This window comes from Pelodiscus sinensis, chromosome 15 (assembly GCF_049634645.1).
Source record: "Pelodiscus sinensis isolate JC-2024 chromosome 15, ASM4963464v1, whole genome shotgun sequence".
In the NCBI taxonomy this organism is placed as follows: Eukaryota; Metazoa; Chordata; order Testudines; family Trionychidae; genus Pelodiscus; species Pelodiscus sinensis.
This window is the reverse complement of record NC_134725.1, coordinates 37,024,853-37,046,397: the sequence shown is the minus strand read 5'-3', so window position 1 is coordinate 37,046,397 and position 21,545 is coordinate 37,024,853. Positions and strand designations below refer to the sequence as shown.

Here is a 21,545-nt window from a genome sequence, read left to right as displayed (position 1 = left end):
AGTCAGCACTGGTCAGTTTCAGCAGCGGCTGACTTGGGGACGCCTGGGGCAGAGCAGCTGGGGTGCTGCTGGGTTGCTCCAGTAGCGCCGCTCCTCAGCGCTACTGGACCAATCCACCAGCACCCAGCTGCTCTGCCCCAGGCGTCCTGATTCAGCCGCTGCTGAAACTGACCAGCAGCGGATGAATCAGGACGCCTGGGGCAGAGCAGCTGGGTGCTGCCGGGTTGGTCCAGTAGCACCCAGAGTGGCGCTGCGGGACCAACCGGCAGCGTCCCAGCTGCTCTACCACAGGCGTCCGGAGAAAAGCCTGGACTGCTGGGGGGGAGGCGTACTAGCTGTGCCCCTCCCCCCCCCAGCAGACCAGAGAGATGCGGGCGGGGGACCGAGACGCACCGCGGTCCCGCCGCCCGGGTCCTCCGCGGCTTTGCTCCACGTCTCCCTGGTCTGCTGGAGACCAGCAGACCAGGGAGATGGGGAGCAAAGCGGAGCAAAGCCTCTGAGGACACTGGCAGCGGGACAGCCACGGCGCGTCTGGGCTGTCCGCTGCCCGCGTGCTCCCCGGCTTTGCTCCCCGTCTCCCTGGTCTGCTGGTCTCCAGATGCGCCACAGCTGTCCCGCTGCCGGCGTCCTCAGAGGCTTTGCTTCCCGTCTCCCTGGTCTGCTGGTCTCCAGCAGACCAGGGAGATGGGCAGCAAACCCCGTTCGTAACTGCAGATCCGACATAAGTCGGATCCGTGTAACTTGGGGACTGCCTGTATTACACATTTTCCCCAAGATTATCACCTGAAGAAATACTGTCTATACGTGCTTTGTTACTACAGTTATAGTGGTGGTGGGAGTAGGGATGTGAACGGTGATGCTTATTGGTTCCAGTTAATCAGTGTGGTTGGAGCAGCTCCTGTCCACCGCAGGCAGAGGCCTGTTCCAGCCCCACAGGACCCACAGCAGACAGGGGCTACTCTGGCTGGGTTGGATCAGCCTCTGCCTGTAGAGGGTAGGGGCTTGCTGTAGCCGGGCCAGAGTGGGCAGGGGGGCTGCTCCATCCCAGCCAGGGTGGAGTGGCCTCTCCGCCCACCTCCCTTTTAATTGGTTAACTGGTTAAAACAGTAACATTTAACCAACTAAACATGAGTTTACATCTCTACCGGGGTTGGGGACTCATTCCAAGAGGAATACAAGTTAAACTAGATCGGAGAGCAGATCCAGGTCTTCATGCATGGGAGAGAAAAAGTGAAATGAAACAAGGTTATATGGGAACAAAAACGTGTGTTGGCATCAATGTATCAGTTACCCCAAGAGTATGTTATCAGAAGCAGATGCCAGAATAGAAAGGCACTTACTTTTGCACTGAAATATGGCTCTGGCAAGCAGTACCCATTCATGACATTGATCATATTCTCCAGGACATTGTGAAAGACCTGGTGTAGCTTTAGGCCAGCAATTGGCAACATCTGCCGAATGGGGAGGCTACCTGTATACAACTGAGCCTGCAATTGAATGTAAGGAGAAAAAAAGAACAGATGGGAATATAAAACTGGAGTGGAGAAGAAAAAAAGGCAAGGTAGAGCTCATTAAAATTAAACTGCCATTTATAAAAATACATCTGAACAACAACAGCAGAGCAGGAAACTGCTCCACATCCATCCATGCTTTAAATTATAATGCAATGAAGGTTGTTGCCAGAATGAATCAACGGGTAAGTCACCAAATAAGAGGCATTAGAGTAATTCCAGTCAGAATTCCTTATTCTGGTCATTTCCCATCAAGTCTTAATTATCAAAATTCAATTTTCTGCCCTAATCCTCCAAAGCATATATACTTAAAATACAGACTAACTAGGACCTACAGAATATTTATATAAAGGCCAGACTTTAAATTCCCAAAATTCTACATCATTGCTAAACATCAAGTGTGTTAAAACCCCGAGGGAACAAATGTATTAAGATAGAGGTACGTGAGAGAGTTTTATAAGTCAAGGATGACCTGATTAGTCATAAACTTCAGAGGGGTAGCTGAGTTAGTCTATAACTGGAAAAACTTAAACAACGAATAGTCTAATAGCACCTTAAAGATTAAATACTTTACAAGAGGCTGATAAGAACCATTAGTTTGCACTTGGAAAGGAAGATGACCAACACCAGATTCTACATGGACATCAACAACCATTAGCACTTTTATTGTTTGTTTGGTTAAGTCATTAAGATGAGGAAGATAACGTGGGAGCCATCTGATATCCCAGTTCATACCATGCAAAAGCTCATGACACCATATACATGTTTTGTTAGTCTTCAGGGTGTGACTAGACTATTTGTTGTTTTTTTAAACTTTTTTCTGATTAGTCATGTAAGTAAATAGTAATTAGCCTGGTTGTGTCCAGAAGCAATACTCACGGGGTGCACTTTGGTTGGGTCATCTAACTCGAGGCCAGCTATGACACAACCTGACTCTAACAATGCTCCTGGCCGTTTTATATAGTGTATATGGCCAGATTCCTCCACTGCCAGAGTCATGATCATTTTCATCACCTGTATGAGGATTGGTGGAACAGTCAGAGCGTAATAAATGAAAATCATCCATGAAAATCATCAAGAGCCAAAGACAGTCTTTCTTTTGCAAGTGTCACAAAAGTGACATGACTTCCTTTTGTAATATTGTAGAGATGCCTGAACATAAATCTGCATCTCTTTAACAAGCAAACAGATTTGGAAGCCATTTACCACTCAGGAACACACTCCATATTAACCTAGAGTTACCTCTATCTCCGCAAAACTGTGCCCCTTCAAGACATGGCTTCCATCCTCCACAGTGTACTTCAGCAGTTTCCCAGCAGATGGCGATCTCAGCACGGTCGGATCTTTCTCCTTTTCAAAGTCACAGGTTTTATTACCAATGGTGATTCGGTAGCTTAAAGGAGAGCGGGAGATCTGTTAATGCTCAGCCGATTTGCCGCCAGCTGCAGCAACTGCTGCTGTGTCTAGTCTCCAAGTTAAGAAGAAAGCTGCTGGGAGAATGGGTCAGAGCTCTAACCTACCAGTCAATTTCTTCTTTCATGTACGTGGTGTAACTGTTACCATCATAAGAAAGTAGCACCCCACCATCATTCAGCCTGTGCACGTCTATCTCGATGTGACTGTTATTCATTATAATGACATATGTTGTTGGAGACTGACGGGCAACCTGTTGGAAAATAGCAAAGGGAGAGGCTTTAAAAAGGAAACATTAAAATCTTCCTGGAGAACAGGCATGAGGCTTGTGTTGTAGGCTGCTGTGCCATCAGCCCTTCAAGATGACCCCAGAAGCAGAGTTGTATAGTGAGTGGGATCAGGATCTCATGTGATATCTGGATGCGACTTCCCCATGCTCATCCTTGTCGTTTAGATCAGCGTTTCTCAACATTTAAGATAACAGGGACTGGCTTGCTGCCTTCCTAAACTGTGTCAGGTAGGGACTGGAGCCTATCCACACAGTGGTCGCTGAGAAAAATATTTAGATCAGAGTCGGAGGTTAGTGTTCAAATTGCTACTAGCCTGGTTCTACAGCTCAACCTAATTTCAACTGATCCTCCATTTTCCCAGGATGAGTTAACTCACTTTCTTATCTAAGGCGCTACTCACTGGGAGTATGAATGGGAAAAGCCAGTGCTTTATTAGACTACTTCCAGCAACAGTTCATAAGGAAACAGAAAAATTCTCCATACTATAAAAACAAATAGCAAAACTCATTTAAAAAGAGGACAGTGGAGATGTTTTTATTATCTTGCTGATAAATACCCACCCAGAAGGGCTTGTCTTCGTCCCAGTGAAAGGCACATGTAGCATCTGTCTATACTGGTGCAGTAATGACTACATGAGCCAAAGTCTCCACAAGCTTGGAAAAAACACAACATGCTGTTTACCTGGAGTACATACTTCACACCTTCATAAATGAGCTGCACCTCTACAATGTTCAGCAGGAAAGCCGCTGGCAGAACTTGACCCCTAAGAGACAAAGATAAAATGTCAGACACCAAGAGAACTCAGCCATGGCTTATTCATCAGCACTAGTCAAAAGAAGAGGTTCAGACCACGCTGGGCTACAGAAGAGAGCTTTTAAAGGTGACTTGCAGTGAAGAGAAATAGTGGATGCAAAACCCAACTTTCTATTGTATAAAATCAATCTGTTAGTTTTAAAACGTGTTTTAAGAGTGGTAAGGGAGAAAACATGCTATTTCATATGGGAAATTAAGCTTTTATCTCCCCTAGATAATGATGGCAGAGCTACTAACACAAGAGTGAATGTTCAACAATTGGAGAAAGGAAAAGGACTTTAGCCGGTCTGATTAAAACTTTGGTTTTTACCATTATCTGCACTTGGAAGACAGAATCTTTACTGAAGTAATTCTACACTCCTATCCTTCAACTAAGGCATGGAAGTTAAAAATACACATCTCTGAAATCCACAAGTCCCACACCAAACTGGTGAAGAATGAATCTGACACGCTTAAAATAAAAAAAGCAAAAAACAAGAAAAATAAAAAACTGTATTAATAGATGTTAGAGCCCTGCACAGATACAAAATTTGTATCTGAATCCACAAAAATAATGTGCAGATATCTGCGTCCACATCCCCAGATGTAAATATGCATGAATATAAAGCAGATATCCGCAGATTTTCAAAGCTCTACTTAAAGTCCAAGAAGGACTATTAAATTAATCTAACCTGACTTCCTATGTTGCAAAAGCAAAAGACAAAGCCCTTGGGTCTTCTTTTTTAAGATCACATCTTTGCTGACCCCATTAAGACTCAAGTAGGGATTTTAAAAATTAACTAGTAGTCATATGCCTTACCGGCCTGCTTGCCAGCTAACCAGAGCCCCAGCCCCATGCCAGCCAACCATGACACCCCAGCCACGGCAGACCAGAGCAACCCCCGCTACCGGTGGCTGCAGAAAGCCGGGGCTGGAATAGATGGTAAATCAGTTCAACAAATCATTTAACAGGTTAACTATTCTGGGCATTTTTTACATCCCTACTCTGAAGGTCAAACAAACAGTTTCCATACTTCCATGTAGCTGTCTTAGATAAAGAATATAATTGGGGTTGGCCAAACCCTGGCTTATGAGCTACACTGTGGCACTTTTATAGTTGAAGTGCAACTTGAGAAACTCCTCTCCCATTCTCCACCTACCACACTTGCCTACCAGGGCATGTCTTCCAGGGATCATGGCTTCAAGCTGGACTGGAACTGAAGCCCTGACAGGCACCTCCTCCAGGACTGAACCTGAGTCATCCCTCCCGACAGGGCTGAATCCCTCATATCTAATCAGGCTTTCAAACATCTGAAGATTGTCATATGTGGCTTAGAGGCTCAGTAAGTTTGACCAGCCCTGGAATATAGGAGCACTGTCTGCACATCCCACTATGGAAATCAGCAATTTAAATCACAATTCAATATTGTGTGCCTTGTTTTAACTCCCTACGTGGCTAATTAGTCAACAGCTGGTTAGGTCTCACTCTGCTTAGTCGGGAACATGCATTAGACAAAAGCACAAACCATTGGCCCATGGGTATGTGACAATCAGCTTAAGTGCCAGAAAACCTGGGATCGCACGCTCACACACAAATAAAAGTATCTGGATAAAAAGAACCGAAAAACAAAGTCATGCCATTCAATAACAAGGATACTATCTATATATTTTTGGTTAGTCTAAGATGCTACAGGACCATTGCTATTTACGTTTTTTTTAGTTACAGGGACTAACATGACTACCCCTCTGAGACATTAGTACAGTAATAGGTACAGTTCTTAACCAAGACTGGAACCCAAATGCCCAAGGTGCTGTACATGCAAACACAGTAAGAGGCAGTCTGAAACACCCTGTCTCAGAGAGCCAGCAGTCCAAACAGAAAAGATGGGTGGAGAAACTGAGGCATAGACAGAGAAAGTGAGTTGCCCACAGTAACCTAGTGACAGAGCTGGGAACAAAATCAGGTCTTCTAGGCTCTGGTAGGGCACCTTGGTCATTGCTTCTCAAACACAGCACCTAACGTCCCTTCTCTCACAGTATTTGGTCATAACAATGGTTAAATGGCCACACTTCCTAGCAGTTAACCCAATTAGTTACTTTGCACTTCACCTTTCAAGCGAATGCAGGAAGTCGGTCATACAAGTCCTAAACAAGGCATCGGCTACATTCAGAGCACTGCAAACCACGCCCAGCATGGTGTCCGGCTTCTCGGCCTGGGTTGGGTGGGAGAGGGGAGAAAAAAAGACATTTCCAGTCTACTGCAGATAGCAGGTCCATGTGAGAATGAAGATGTTTAGCCAGAGGGAAGAGAGTCAGAGCTCAGCTTCTACCTGTACTCTCTCAGCAATCAGGTGGTCCAGCCAACCAGTGTCTATCTCATTGTTCTGAAAGCTCTCTGTCTCCAGCACCTTAATCAGGTACTCGACTGTTGTTCTGAAATCCCCACGGATCGACAGCTCTTTCAGTGCCACAACCATATTCCTTAAAAAAAAAGTTCCTCTTTTAATCCTGCATGATCCCTGCCCCCCCCCACCTGTTCATTTACAATCATACAAAGTATGAAAGACCCAAAATCTGATGTATCCAATAATCCAATAAAGTGCAAGAGCAGATGATAAACTTTTCCTCGCAAAATATACCAACGCATATGCCACGTTTTTAAGACTGGATGTTTATTACTGAACAAGTAAGCTCTTAGCAGCCAAGAGATACAGCAAGCTACACAGAATTTAGTTGTCCGAGAATGCTGTATATCAGGGCTACTCAACATGCAGCCCATGGGCCACATGCAGCCTGTTTGAGGCCCGCGGTGCAGTTTGGGTTTACATGGGGCTCAACATGCGGCCCACAACTGGGATCCTTTGAACATGGCCTCCACTGGGAACACACTCCACAACTGAGAGTCAATATAATGATTTATGTGGCTATGCGTTTTAGTAGTTAAATTCCTGACTGTCATTGCTCATTCAAAGTGCTATCATATGGGTGGAAATCGGGTAACTATTGCATTTTATTAATATCAGCAGAACTGACTTAAATAGGGCCTGCATGTTGCATAGTCTTGCCTTAATCTTTGTATCTATGCCCATCAGTGTGAAAGAAGCTATTTGCATATATTTGCAAATGTATATGCAACCACACTTAAGTTGTGGCCCTCGGCGTGTGCTGTATCACTATGGCCCCCAGGATTTCCAAAGTTGAATTGCTCTGCTGGATGTGAGCTCTCAGACACCATGGACAACAGGCAACTTCATAAAAATCTAGACACAAAGTGTTTCTTTAACTCTGAAGAAAGACAGCCTAAACTAACATGCTGTGAGACAGCCTTTATTAATAAAAAAAAAAAATCTGCCATCTCTGCATGTTCACCTTCTAGAGAAGGTAGGTTTTTTTGGCTTGCTAGGAAGAAGTTTACTTTGAAAGGTAACAGAGTAGTTCTGAGAGGCCCTGATTCAGAAAAGCACATGATCAGAACCCTTAAGAACAATATCTAAAGCTAATCATTAAATGTTTTTAGCTTAAATAGGGCTAAATCACAAGTTTCTGAATATTTCAGTTTAGTCTGAACAGTCTCCATATCCCCCTGTAGGAACTAATGTCAAAAGTTCAGAGCTAAACTGCTCAGAAATGCTGAAGAGGACAATTGCCTCTTTCAAATCACATATTTTTATATCTAAAACCATCAACATTCAGTGGCTCTAGAGTCCCTCCACTCTACAATGGCTCTAGAGCTGATTGTTAATAGTATTGGGAGGACAATACTGACGAGATAGCCTCTTCCCGGTTCTCTCCCCAGGAGAAACAGTGTCCAAACTGTGAATCAGCAAATTCGTGCAAACCGCCAGCAGCTGCCACACTGAAATAACCCCAGACGTTCTTGCTGCTACGGAAATTCAGCTCCTGCACCGTCCCCGAGCTTGGCTTGAACCCCTAAGAGTCAGTGTTAAATTAGAAAAAAACAAAACCAAAAAAAGACAAAGAAGTTACAATGAAAACAAAAATGGCACAAGTCAATAAAGAGGAATTCCAATGCAAATAGCAGCTATTACATAAATATGCCTGTGGAGTTCATTAACACCACATAGCTCATCTGGGAACAGCTCCCAATATTTTGATCATTTATCAATAGACTGGTCAGAGTTCAGATCTTCCGCAAAACAAGGCCGTGGCCTGCTCCCTGTAACTTTTAAAATCTGCTTGTCTGGAGCAGGAGCTTTCTAAACAGGATTCTGTTTACTTACCTCATCAGGATTTTCACTGGTGACTCTGGCAGCAATGACATGGCCTCTGGGCACTGGGGCATTTGCAGGGCTCTCAAAGCAGATGGGCGTATCGCCCCACGGCGACTCTCCATATAGCACTCGGATGTCTTTGATTCTGTGCAAGGGGACTCCCATTGCAATCTGCGGGGGGGAGGAGGGAAGGAGAGACACAATGGTCTAAATTAGCTTTGGACTGAGGCTGCAGCATCACACACAGAGACAATCAATGGGAAAAGAAGCTTTTTACTCTCTAGGTCACTAGCTTACATCCCACCCCTTCTGAGGGAACCAAACCAGGCAGCCATGTGCTGGCTGTGCAGAACCCTCTTTAGAGTAAGCTTAAGCTCAGCCAACCCAAGTGGTCACCTTGGGAGTGTATTTTTGAGGTGCTTGGGACTGATGGGGCATGGAGACCACATGTGATGGCCCATCTCGCTGCTGGGGATGGCTGCTGCCGGTTGGGAGTGGGAAATCATGCAAGGACTTGCTCCCCTGTGGATTGGGGGGGGGGGAGAGAGAGAGATAACAAACTTCTCTCACTTCTCTCTTCCTGCCTGTCGATCCAGCACCTTTAACAGGCACCAATCCTCACACACAGCAGATGGCTCAAACCAATAAGCACCTCAGAATCGTTTGTGTGCTGCAACAGCTTAAAGAAATGCATCTGTGTGGGGGGAGAGGGGGAAGGAGAGGAGAGGGAAATAGTCTGTCAAATATCACATACCTGGAGCTGAGCAGCTGGTAAGTTCACATCAGCAATCATTTCTGTGCAAGGATGTTCTACTTGCAGGCGGGGATTTAACTCCAGAAAGTGGAAGCCTCCATCTTCACTATAGAGGTATTCAACTGTGCCTGCACTCACATAACCCACCATCTTCGCCAGGCGTACTGCGCTCTGAAAACACAACAGACAGATGTGGCTTTTGTGAGGCTCGTTCCTGCTAGTCCACAAGCACAGGTGCTTTGCCTGATGCTTAGATTCTGTTCCGTGCATGTTTCCAACATGTCCCTTGTGCAATATTTCCAGGGCAGCACATCAAATTGGGCAAAAGACAAATGCCAAAACCATGCAAACGAAGAGAAAAAACAATAGCATAAGCCAATAGGGAGAATCAATTTTTACATTAATGCTGTAAAGCAATTTCTGATTGTGTTCCATTAAGTTACACAGCTGCAGCATGCACCAGGTAAATGAGAGCTGCACAATGCACCACAGAAAGATGGAAGCCACAAAAGTCATCAGGAGATGGGACAGAGCCATGGAGAGCAACCTAGGGACTGAGGAATAAAAGCCACCACCTTGTTAGTTAAGCCATGTCCCATTTGCAAGTACCAAGACTTTAGAAGTTCCGCTTGCCATTGTGCTTAATGTGGCAGAGGTAACAGGACTGCCAAACTACAGGTGAACAGTGAGAGCTAGAAAAATGTCCAAGCAGAAAATCAAAGTCATAGGTAAAAATGTTAGTTAAAACAAACAGCCCCCACCCTTACCAACAGCTCAGGTGACTGAGTGACTCTTTATAGGGGCCATTTGTTTATGTTTCTGTGTGGGTGCAGCACCCAGTACAATGGAGACCTGTGGCCCTTAGTTGCTCAAACAAAAAGGGTACTGCAGAAAGGTGATGGCAGACACCAAAAAAATCACTTCCACCAGGTGAGAGGTCCCAGAGGCTTGTGAAGTAAGGAACAGGCTCCTCATTAAGGGCCAGACCCTTTCATTCAGAGCTGATCCACCATGATTACATTCCACAGCCCCATGCTACAACAAAAGATTTACGACTCTAAAAGAGGGAGGGTGATCCTGGCTCCCACACTGAGAATCCCTGTGTCACAGTGCTGAACCCTCCCAGAGCCAAGTTTGTTCAGTGTCTGTGTGGCTCTGCAGGGGGCAGTAACTCCAACTCTGCCTTGGCTGGGGGGGAGAGGGGGGGAGGGGAGACCAGAGCTTCTGGCCTAACAGGACAGGGTAGTAGGGAGTCCCAGCAGGCAGGCTGGCAGGCATCAGTGGTTGGATCAGCACAGCGAGGGTCAGCCCCAAGGGGATTTCTGTGATCCAATTCATCACACCCTGCTTGAGGGGACTGCAACAGGGATAGCTTAGCTTGCTTGACGCTCAGGAGCAAGGCTATCACCAAGGCAGGCTAGGCTGAGGCAGCAGCCTGGGTTGCAAAGCTGAGCAGGCAGAAACAGCGGGGACACGTGAAGTCCTACAGGTCTCAGGGAAAGAACTCCACTTCCACCCCCAACTCACTTCAACGGGCCACCCCGCCTCTGATGGTGATGATGGTAGTGGAGGGGGCGGGGCGAACACAACCACAAAATTCATTGCTGTATGGAAAAATGACAAAAAAATGGTAGGAGGGTGCAAATATATTTGCTTACCCTAGGAACTAAAATGCCTCATTACGGTTCGGCTAATAAAGCAACCTCCTGGGTTTGTGCATTTAAGCATTTGGCTACAATGTGAGGGCTGCGCACAAACATCAGTTCATCCTGGGGGTGAGGAGGAGAAGAATTTTCCACTTATACTGAGAGTGAAAGCTCCCACTGGCTGGCATTGTCTGTTCTGTCATTTGTCTGTACAGCGCCCTGCACAAAGCGGCCCTGACCTTTTGCTCAGCCTTCCTAGGCACTACTATAATACATACAATAAAAGCAGCAGCTAAAATGCTCCTTTTCTCTAACATCCCCTCTGTCAGCATTACCTCCACCTATCCCACAGGCCAGATGTAGAATAACCTACCTTCTCCATAAAGTCAAACACAGAGGGAGCTGCTACCGTCACCGGTGCCTCTTCAATTATTTTCTGATGCCTGCGCTGTATGGAGCAGTCGCGGCCGAACAATGAAATGGCATCCCCGTACTGATCAGCAAGCACCTGCACCTCCACGTGCCGGGCGTGCTGGGCTAATTTCATCACAAAGATAGGGGATCCTGGGGCTTCGCTCTGCACCTGAGAGGGCAGGAGAAGAGCATCAGAAATGCATTCACATGGTAAATCCAATCATGTGTCTCCCTGAAATCAAGGATATGGGTAAATCCATCCCCTCTGGGAGAAATTCACCACTAGGCAGAGGGCTGGCACCAGACCTCGGCACCACTATAAATCTCTCATGTTCCTGACCCAATGTATTACACGTTTTACTTTTTTTTTTTAAATATAATGTGCATTTGAACTGATAACCCTTCCCTCAAATATGCCAGTAAAAGGACTCAGGGGAACACCAGGAAATGCATGCTCTTCTGCTAAATACACTTTTAAAGAGAATTTTTTTTTAAAAAGGCAGGATTTGAAGGGAGGAGAAGGCCCATCTCACAGCTCTGTGGGGAAGTTAAAAAGAGAGCAGGGGTTAGTATGTGGGAGAACCAGTGGGGCCACCAGACACATGACACATCCTCTAGCCCAGGGAAGGGCCAGGAAAATCCCCTCTTACTCCAGGCTCACATCTCCACACTCCTGTTTCACCCCTTCCCCACCTTGCTCCACTCTCACCCCGCCTCTTCCCCAATGGCAGCAGCCAGGGGAATTAGTGAGGTGAAGGAAGAGAGGGGGGGGTGGTACTGGCAGCAGGAATTCCCCCACCACCACCTCACCTGCAGCAGCAGGGGAAGTGGAGCCTGTGCTCCCAGACCCATTGTTCTGCTTCCTGTAGGCAAGTGCGGGGGTGGTCCTGCCTCCTCCCCCAAGCAAGGCAACTGGGAGAGTGGAGCAAGCTAGGGCTGCATTGCTCCTCTTCCTCTGCTGGTGAGTAGAGGGCGGGACGGTAACCCTGTTGCAGACACCAGACTCTCCTGCTAGTCCTGCTGCATGCTACTGGCTGGACCTTTGCCCCTCCTGTCCATGGCGTTTGGGGTTCATCATCCCTATGACCCCTCCTGTGCATCACTTGTGAAAGGTCTATTTTTGAATGGGGAAGGATGGAGAGGCATCTTCCTTAGAGCCTCTTACTTGTCTGAGGGGACAAATTTAGAGAAGTGGGACATGGGGTAAAAACTCTCCTCCCAGTCTCTCACCTGTCTGAAGCAGCCAGTGAATTCCTCACCAGTCTCTGCCTTCCGGATTCCTTTGCCACCACTGCCCTCCGAAGCTTTTATCATCACGGGGTAGCCAATCCTCTCAGCCACCTGAAGGAGGAAAAGGGCTAGGAAGCTGAAGGGAACACTGTAGATGTTTCTGGGGCAAATGCAGCCCCAGAGCAAATGAGCACAGCTCAAATCGTGGCCCACAGCGTCGGGACCCCATCACGCTGGGGTTCAATTTGTCCAGTGTGAACACCATAGACGCAGGTGCATTCACCAAATCCCTCTCAATTTAACAGAGTGTGCAAGTCACTGCTGACATTTGTTTATCTCTGTGACATGTGGTGGGGAGAAAGCGCTCTGCACAGGCCCCTTTCTATTACTATTAGGAATCCAAATAAGGAAGAGATGAATAGATTCCAAGGGCAAAAGGGCCCTGTGTGACCTAGGCTGGGAGTTGGGGGGGGGGGGGGAGGGGTAAACTATGGCCTGTGGGCTGCATCTGGCCCATCAGGGCTTTTAATCTGGCCCTTAGGAGTACCAGGTCGGCAGCACAAGTGGGCAAGGGTAGGCTCACACACAGCCCCCCATGCCACTCCCAGAAGCAGCCAGCAACTCCCCGCAATGGCTCCCATTGCCATTGTCCTCACAGCTCCCATTGGCTGTTAACTGGGAACCATGGCCGCTGGAAGCAATGACTGCAGGTGAGGGCAGCATTCAGAGCCACCTGCCTCCCATGTCACCGCCAGCCCTGTTCACCACCAAATGGGATATATCCAAGATAAGTGGCATCCAGCCAAAGCCTGCGCCCCAACACCTCCCACACCCAAACCCCTGCCCCAACCCTACATCCAGAGGTGAAAGTAAGTGGGCGCGCAGCTCTAGCAAAAGCTGGCTGAGCTGCAGCAAAAGCCAGCAAGGAGCTATTTAAAGAGCTGGCAGGGACCTGGGTGGAAATAGGATAGTACTTCTAAGAACTTTTAAGGTACTTTCACTACTGCCTACATCCATGTCCTGCCATACAGTTTCTCTGCCCTGATGTGGCCCCCAAGCCAAAAATGTGCCCACCCCAATCTAGTCTGACCTCCAGTACCAACCACCTGTAGAACTCCCCCAAAGTAAGTTCTATGGCATCGTGTTTAGAAAAATGGGCAGTCTGGATTTTAAAATGGTCAATGGCAGAGACTCCACCATGACCCTGGGTACATTGTTCTGATGGTTCGCTCACCATTAAAATTTGCCCCTTATTTTCCAGTCTGAATTTGTCTACCGTCAACTCCCAGCCACTGACTCGAGTTACACTGGACTGCAGAGCCCATTACTAAATGCCCATGCCCCTTGTAAATCTCAAAGGCAGAGAGGCAGCAGAACAGCTGGGTCTCTCCCTTTGAAATGTGCAAAAGCCACCCACAGTTCCTGTACATTTCAAAGGGAGAGGAGCAGCAGCTGGACCAGTGCAAGTGGGACTGTTTCAGTCTCCACTCACGCGGTTTCCCCACTGCCCCCCCGCCTCCCCTGCAGAGACAGTGCTAGTGGGGACCAGCAAAGCAAGCCCCCGCCCAGCACTGGCTGCTGCTCTTCCCCTTGGGGGAAAGAAAGCAACTAGTCAAGTTCCTACTCAACTACCTGATAAGCATTTGCTTATCAGATAGTTCACTAGACGCTTATATCCCTAGTAGGCATGTCATTACTTATAGACTGATCATGTCACACCAGGATCCTCTCTTTTATTAAGTTAAAGAGACTAAGCTCTTTAAGTCTATCACGCATCTTTTAATTATTCTTATTTCCAAACTATACACATCCTTTACATAAGAACAGCCATACTGGGTCAGACTAAAGATCCGCCTAGCCCAGTATCCTATCTGCTGACAGTGGCCAATGCCAGATGCCCTGGAGGGAGGGAACACAGCAGGTAATCTTCATGATCCCCTCCGTGTCATCCATTTCCAGAAAAACAGAGACTAGGGACACCATTTCTACCCATCCTGGCTAATAGCCATTGACGGACCTAATCCCCATGAACTTATGTAGCTCTTTTTTGAACCCTGTTAAGTCCTAGTCTTCACCACATCCTCTGGCAAGGAGTTCCACAAGTTGACTGTGCGCTGCATGTAGAAAAACTTTGTTTTGTTTGTTTTAAACCGATCACTTATTTATTTAATCTGGTGACCCCTAATATATGAAGAAGTAAATAACTTTTCCTGATTTCACTTCTTCCACACCAGTCATGACTGTATAGACCTCTATTCTATCCCCCCCCTTAGGCTCCTCTTTTCTAAGATGAAAAGTCCTAGTCTTTTTAATCTCTCTTCACATGGGACCCCTTTCAAGCACCTAATCATTTTGGTTGCCCTTCTCTGAACTTTTTCTAATGCCAAGTTATCTTTTTTGAGATAAGATGACCACATCTGTATGCAGTATTCAAGATGTGGACCTACCAAGGTTTTATGTCATGCATCTGACGAAGTGGGTCTTTACCCACGAAAGCTTATTGTAGGGTAAACTGAGGCAGCCCTAAATGTGCTAGTAGGCCTCTAAACAGCATAACTCCATTCTAGGATTAAGGCCTGGGAACACCACAGTCAGGATAAGAGCTGCAGACAGTGGAACGACCCTGGGCACCATAGCAACCACGTTCTAAAACACTCGAACAGGGTCTCAGTTGGTAACGTAACACATTTTGCTTAAGATAACATTCATAAAATTTGCTTAAACTGTCTTGCTTCACTCCTAGATAATAAGCCTGAGAACCAAGTGCTGCACCAACTCAAGGCCATACCCACCTGCTATAGCAACATCATCATCTATGCAGACTAAAATGTTATTACTGTTTTGCTGACATGTTTTGGCATTTAAACAATAACCACCTGTATATTAATTAATGAGCTGTTACTTTGCAATGGGCAGAGATATTATGTAATCTTTAGTAGTTCTATTGGCTTATGTGCTCATTTCGTCTTGCTGCTAGACCTATCAAATCATTTTTCCTCCGTCCACCTGCTAACTATATAACCTATTGTATAGTGTTAATTAACCAGTGTTCACCAGGGTAACCCCTGCGTGTCACTCCATCAGCTGATGTATAATAAATCCTCCGCTTGTTTTCACCTGCATCCAGAGTGTCCTGGCTTATTTCCAACACTTATGCTCCTACACTTCAGTTAGTCTATAAGGTGCCACAGGACTCCTCGTCGCTTTTGCAGATTCAGACTAACACGGCTACCTCTCTGATACAAGGTTTTATATGGAGGCGATAAGATATTATCTGTCCTTTTCTTTATCCCTTTTTTCCGCAGAGGGTGGACACTGTATTCCAGCAGCAGTCACACCAGTAACAAATACAGATATAGAAGAACCTTGAGTAGGAGTAGAGACCTTTTGTTTGGCCAGTGTCACACCGGGAGCTCACATTCAGTTGATTATACACTCCTGCCCCAACACTTGTTCCAAATCCCTGCTTCTCAGAATAGCATCTCCCAAACTGTGAGCAGGTCCTGCATTCTTTGTTCTCAGAGGTATACATATACACATAGCCATATTATAATTAATTTTGTTTACTTGCTCCCAGTTCATGAAGCCACCAGATCACTCAGAATCAGTAACCTACCCTCTTAACTATTTATCACTATCCCAGACTGTGCATCAGCTGCAAGCTTTAGCAGGGATGATTGTTTTCTCTTCTAGATCATTGATAACAATGTTAAATAGCAGAGGGGACAAGAAGTGATCTCCTTGGGATACCACTCAAAATGCACCCACTAAGGAGTCCCCATTTGCAATTTCAACAAAAATGAACGGAGCTGCTGTTGGGTTAGGACCTTTACCTCCAGACCTTCATCCACGTCCTTTACACAGCCTCGTGCATAAGTCTCTAGGGAGACACTGATTGTTCGCTGCTGCTCACAATCCTCCTTTGTCCATTCTGCCACAAGACCTACGGAATGAAACACTGACCTCAGAATGCCTTCATGCCTCAGAGATCTATAGCAAATGGCTGCATTTGGCAAGTAACTGAAGCTTTCTCAGCAGCCGCCCAGCCATAGGAACTACTACAGTTATCTTTCTACTATCAGTCACATGGGAAAGCAAGCTGAGGTGCACAGTTTTTCTGGAGAGCAACCAGGACTGAGTCAGCAGGGTCCAGCTGGATTCCCCAAAGCCCTGTTACATGGGAGAGTAGCCCTGAGCTAGAGAACAAACATGCAGAGATCACAGCGTCGCTAACATATGGGCGGAAACACCTGTCAATTCTCTCTGCTGCCTGCTGGCCCATCCTAGAAGAGTGACCAGGAACCAGGCTCGAGGACCCATCTCTAGAAAGCTGAAATGCAGCCAAGAGACAACAGAAGTGGAAAGGAACGACAGAGAGCAGGGAAGGCAGAAAACAGAGACGGTCAGTACAATAAGGGGAGAATGGCTACTGCAGAAGAGAAGAAGGTTATAAATGGGGGAGGGGGGGGAGAGAAAGAACTGGATAAAAAAATTACTGATGAGGGTAACAGCAAAAAGTCAAGGCCCAAGGAAGAAGAGATGCATCAAGACAAAGAAAGAGAGAAAGGAAAGCAGCAAAACTTTGTTTTTTTACAGCAACTACAGTTGATGGTTTAATGGTGGAGTGGCTGTTCCTAGCAGGGAAAAGTGAGCACGTAAATGCGAATGGGTAGAGAAGGGCAACACCCCACTCAAGATCTGACCCCTGGCTCAGTTTCCCCATTTTTTCCCTTCTGTAAGGAGTCTGACAGATACAAAATGAGAAAAAAAATGCCCAAATAAATGACACACAAGTTTTGTGTGATCTTAGCTTCTCTCATGTAGAAAGCTCTCTTACCACTTCCGCTCCAGGGCAATGTGGGGATCTGGATAGTCTGGGCCACAATGGTGGAGGCCACTTTATCTCCCAAAGCCCACATGGCTTTACTGGGAGGACCTTAAAGCCAGCAGAAAACAAAAACATGAAGAGGTTAGTGCCTCTCACTCACTGACGCAATGAAACCTTTTTTCAAAGAGGCACAGAAACCCACCTCCCACCCACATCAAACAACTGAGTAAAAGGACCCACTCCTAGGAACGTTATTGGGGAGTCTCCAAAGTGTACCTTGTACGCTGAGCACTTGGGCAGCCACCCAGGACAGACTCAAAGGCCACCCAGCTGATTAGCAGAGTGCCCACAGCCAGCAGCATGTGTTTCATATGCAAATGTGTACTCCACTAGTCTCAGTGCACATACCAAAGTTTATTCTGCACAGATGGAAAAAAATTCCACAGAACACTGGTCTCTGTGAACCCTGATTTGAGAAGCCCTACATTAGAAGACTTATGGGATGGGAATGAGTAACTGGTAAACCAGTGCCAGGGAGCACCCTGCCCCCCAGCAGATTGCTGGGGTGCACCAGCCCCAGAGCTGGGAGCCTGCTGGGGGTGGCCATCCCAGCCTTAGAGCCAGTGCAGGGGTGCAGTCCTGGGTACTGTAGGCTGCTCCAGCTCGGCTACAATGGTCCCCTGCCCAAACTCTCACTTGGTCAGTTAACAGATTAAACATTAGGTTAACCTAACATAACTGGCTAACCAGTTATATGTTTGATTAATTGTTCTTTTACATCCCTAATGCGGGACCAATACACACAAACACCACACCCAGACATAGCAGTGCCCATGAGAAGTCAAGGAAGCCAATGCAGTGTAGGTGACTCCCTTGGACAGTGGTAGGTTTTGTTGGTTTAAGAAGAGGACTGCATTGAGGGAAATAAGCAAGAACCCTACCTAGGAAAGCCACCCCATGTTTGTGCAGCAGCTCCGGAAGCTTTGGGTTTTCAGAAGCATGGCCCCAGCCAGCCCACACGGCCTGTGATGAAAGAAAGGCAGTATCTGTGAGGGAGTGCTAGCTGCACAGGCAACCTCCTGTCGGTTGGTCACAGCATCCTGCGCTGCCCAGGCTCAAGTCAACAGCACCTTAGTCCTAGCAACAGCTAGAGCCTCTCTCTACACTCCACGTGCTCTCTTCCAAGAGTAACCCATGCGATTAAAGGCATAAGTGGTCGGAAAGCCATTTCCTGAAGGGGCACCCCCGACTCAGTCCTGTCATGGAGGTAATGATCTGTGGGCACCTTTGCTCTTAGATCCTCAAAGGACAGAGCCCTAGGATACTAAACAGAGGGCCTACTCAGCATGGTGGCACCTCCCCCTAAAGAACAGCCCTGACGGCACACAATAAGATACCAGACCCTCCAGCCTTTGACGGTCATGGTGTGGGACAGAGAGAGGATAGGGATAATAGTTTCAGAGCCATTTCTGTTTGAAACTTCACCATGCAACCCACTCCACTGCAACAATGTTGGGCACTGCAAATAATCACCTTTCAGTCAGGAGCCAGAGCCCCAGCTCTGAAGACAACATTCCCATTCTCTCCTTGTCCACTGAAACCAACCGGAATCTTTCCATCGATGCGCACAGGCACTGGCAGGCCCTAAAATTCCTGGATGTCCCCTCAGAATTACCTGACTAATGCCAGGACCCATTTCCAGATCATCAAACATGCCCAGGATGATTTCTGAGCTTCAGGTTTGGCTTCTGAGCTATGAAGTTATCCCGAGCCCACAAAGACAAAATCACAGTGTACTGTTTGTACCTGCACTGGAACCCTCTTGGAAATATCCACAATCAGCTCTACGTTTGCATAGTTGTTGTTGTTGGCTCCTCCAGGGACGGGCACGTAATGGTCAGCCATTTTGATGTACTCTGCAAGAGAAAGCCCATTGATGGTAGATGAGAGTAGCAGGCGGATGGGAAGGCATCAAGACTGTACAGCAAACTTACTGTACCGGAGTTGAAAAACTTCACCTCCTATTAATGCTGCTCTTCCCTCTCCCCCCCACAGGAACTGCAGCCATGACAAGCGACACACATCACTGTAGATTGGAAAGCAACCACAATTCTAGACCTCCTAAGGAGACAGGAGGAGGGGATGTGGGAGAAGAGGCTAAATCTATTAGCGGGTCTGATCCTATAAACCAGGGCTGGGCAAAATGCAGCCCAAGGGCCAGATCTGACCTGCCTAACACTTTGATCCTGCACAGGGACTGCGTCTGGCCACTTTTTATTCATAGCCTGCTGCCGGTGCCACCAAATTTCCAGGCAGTAGCTCAGGCAGCAGGATCCTGATTAAATGGCTTCTGCTTAAGATGCTACCCCTGGCAGGGCCAGAACTGAGCACCCTTTTAATTAGCTGCAGCAACCCCGGCCGGCTGCCAGGCAGCGTGGTAGTGGTGAGGCTGGGAGCTGTAAGTTCTTTGCAGTGTTTTTAATTCAAAGCCTCCAGCTCCAGACAGCTCTGGGCGGAGGCTAGTCCCAGGCTCTGGCTCTTCTGGAGAGAGGGTTTCTGTGGAGGTGACCCATGGCAATGCACCAAAATTCATTAAGTGCCCTCCTCCCCCCCCAAAAAATTACTGCCCACCCCACTGTAGTCCATGCAAAGAAGAAAGTCTTGCTGTAAACACTGACAGAGGTCCTGGTTCGTGACAGGTAACTTATTCCATTGCTTAACCACCCTGACAGTTAGGAAGTTTTTCCTACTGTCCAGCCTAAATCTCCCTTGCTGCAGTTTAAGCCCATTGCTGCTTGTGTTAGTGCAGAATTGTCTCTGATTCAAATCAGTCAATAGGTAACGTCTCAGACAACACTGAGGACAGGACAGACAGCTGTGCAGAGGAGATGTTTGCAATAGGCACCACAGAGAAAGAGGGGACATCAATGTCAATGTCGGTTAGATTTTATGGATTCAGCTTTAGCACTTACCAGCATTTGCTTTAAGATCTTCAGGTGTGACCATGACCACAAACCGAATGGCTCGCTCATTTCTGAACATTTCATAGGCCCACCTGCGGATGGAGCGCATACACTTCACAGCAGCAATGCCATTGTTTGCAATCAGAACCTGCAAGCAAGAGGAAGAAAAAAAACACAGGGGTCAGAGGCAAATGGCTGGATCTGAGAGGGCTCAAAGTGTCAAAAGGCAGACATACCTTTCATTTCACCTGAAAGGTATGACAAAGGCACACAGCACCTTGCAGGATCTGGCCCTGATGTTCAGATATGGGAGCTGTAAAAAGCCTAGTATTTTATTTAAAATTTTACAAGACACCAAAATTGTAGACTTTAAATCACTGGGAAGGAGTTACACAGTAACCTCTAAGTTGATTATTACATAACCAGTAGTATTAACATGGGTGTTCCATGCATGGAAGGACAGCAGACTATCAGAACTCAGAGACAGATATTGTATAGCAGTCTAGACAACTCACAATTGCTCCCTTCCAAGAAATGAACTTTTGCAGGAAGTCTCCAGATAAAGGAAGCATTAGGCTAATACTGTTTCTACACAAATGAGAGAAAGTTGAGATACAAGGTCAAATTTTGCTTTTGGTTATACCTCTGAAGTCAAAGTAGTTATTGAGGATTTATTCTGGGCACAACAACAACAACAACAACAACAAAAAATCAGAATTTGGCCTAATGTCTGCAATACTTCATAAACACTCTGAAACATAGAGGATCCCTCAACCACATGACAAATATTTGCAATCTCTGTTCCCACTAAACAAAACCAATTCAAGAACAGACTGCCTACAAATGCTAACATTGAGATTAAATCAGAGTTTCAAACCAACATGACATGGTGGCCAATCTTCATAATGTTGAATTTTAGCCAAAAAGCTTTACTTCTGGGAAGATGGGAAATAATTTTGACTTAAAGCAACTTGGCTGATGCAAACCAAGCAAAAGGCATTGCCCAGCTCTGGGGCATGGGAAGGACTAAAATACTTCACATAGTTCTACAGAAGCCCTTTTTCTTGCGACAGAGTACAGCACTAACTAGTTTCTACATGTAGCACCTTCTAGACAGGCTGTGGAAGCAACATAGGAAATCAAGAGTTGAGGTTTACAATGAGAAGGAAAAAGGATGGAACCTTCAGGCAAACAGTAGGGAGGAGGAGACGTAGAGAGAAGTAGTGGATTTGCACAGGTACCTAAGGAACAAGTAAACAAAAAAAGCTGTATATAGCAGCAGTGTCCCCTGTAAGCTGAGCACTTGGGCAGTCACCCAGCTGATTAGTAGAGTGCCAAGATGACAGTGTGTTTCTATAGGTGGTGCACATTTGCACATGCCTTGGTACACAACACAATTCATTCTGCACATGGATATTAAAAATTAGAGGGAACATAGTATAGGAGAGGACTCTAGGGTTCCAGTGAGTTTT

The 21,545-nt window shown here is 46.6% G+C and overlaps 1 protein-coding gene across 13 annotated transcripts in view; it reads right to left on the bottom strand.

The window, feature by feature from the left end:
* Window positions 1-21,545, bottom strand: part of ACACB (acetyl-CoA carboxylase beta) — a 79,653-nt gene that overhangs the window by 33,129 nt on the left and 24,979 nt on the right. For all 13 annotated transcript variants that reach the window (XR_012896031.1, XR_012896030.1, XM_075898808.1 and 10 more), the window contains 17 exons: window positions 20,083-20,221; window positions 18,917-19,026; window positions 18,052-18,133; window positions 17,120-17,218; window positions 16,116-16,225; window positions 12,283-12,393; window positions 11,012-11,221; window positions 8,993-9,163; window positions 8,248-8,409; window positions 7,773-7,936; window positions 6,337-6,487; window positions 6,116-6,219; window positions 3,896-3,977; window positions 3,032-3,177; window positions 2,754-2,904; window positions 2,391-2,525; window positions 1,341-1,487 (listed from right to left, as the gene is read on the bottom strand). Coding sequence is in view for 11 of the 13 variants with exons in the window: in XM_075898808.1 (XP_075754923.1) it covers window positions 1,341-1,487; window positions 2,391-2,525; window positions 2,754-2,904; window positions 3,032-3,177; window positions 3,896-3,977; window positions 6,116-6,219; window positions 6,337-6,487; window positions 7,773-7,936; window positions 8,248-8,409; window positions 8,993-9,163; window positions 11,012-11,221; window positions 12,283-12,393; window positions 16,116-16,225; window positions 17,120-17,218; window positions 18,052-18,133; window positions 18,917-19,026; window positions 20,083-20,221 (2,274 nt within the window). In the remaining 2 variants the exon portion in view is untranslated. The remainder of the gene's footprint in view (window positions 1-1,340; window positions 1,488-2,390; window positions 2,526-2,753; window positions 2,905-3,031; window positions 3,178-3,895; window positions 3,978-6,115; window positions 6,220-6,336; window positions 6,488-7,772; window positions 7,937-8,247; window positions 8,410-8,992; window positions 9,164-11,011; window positions 11,222-12,282; window positions 12,394-16,115; window positions 16,226-17,119; window positions 17,219-18,051; window positions 18,134-18,916; window positions 19,027-20,082; window positions 20,222-21,545) is intronic.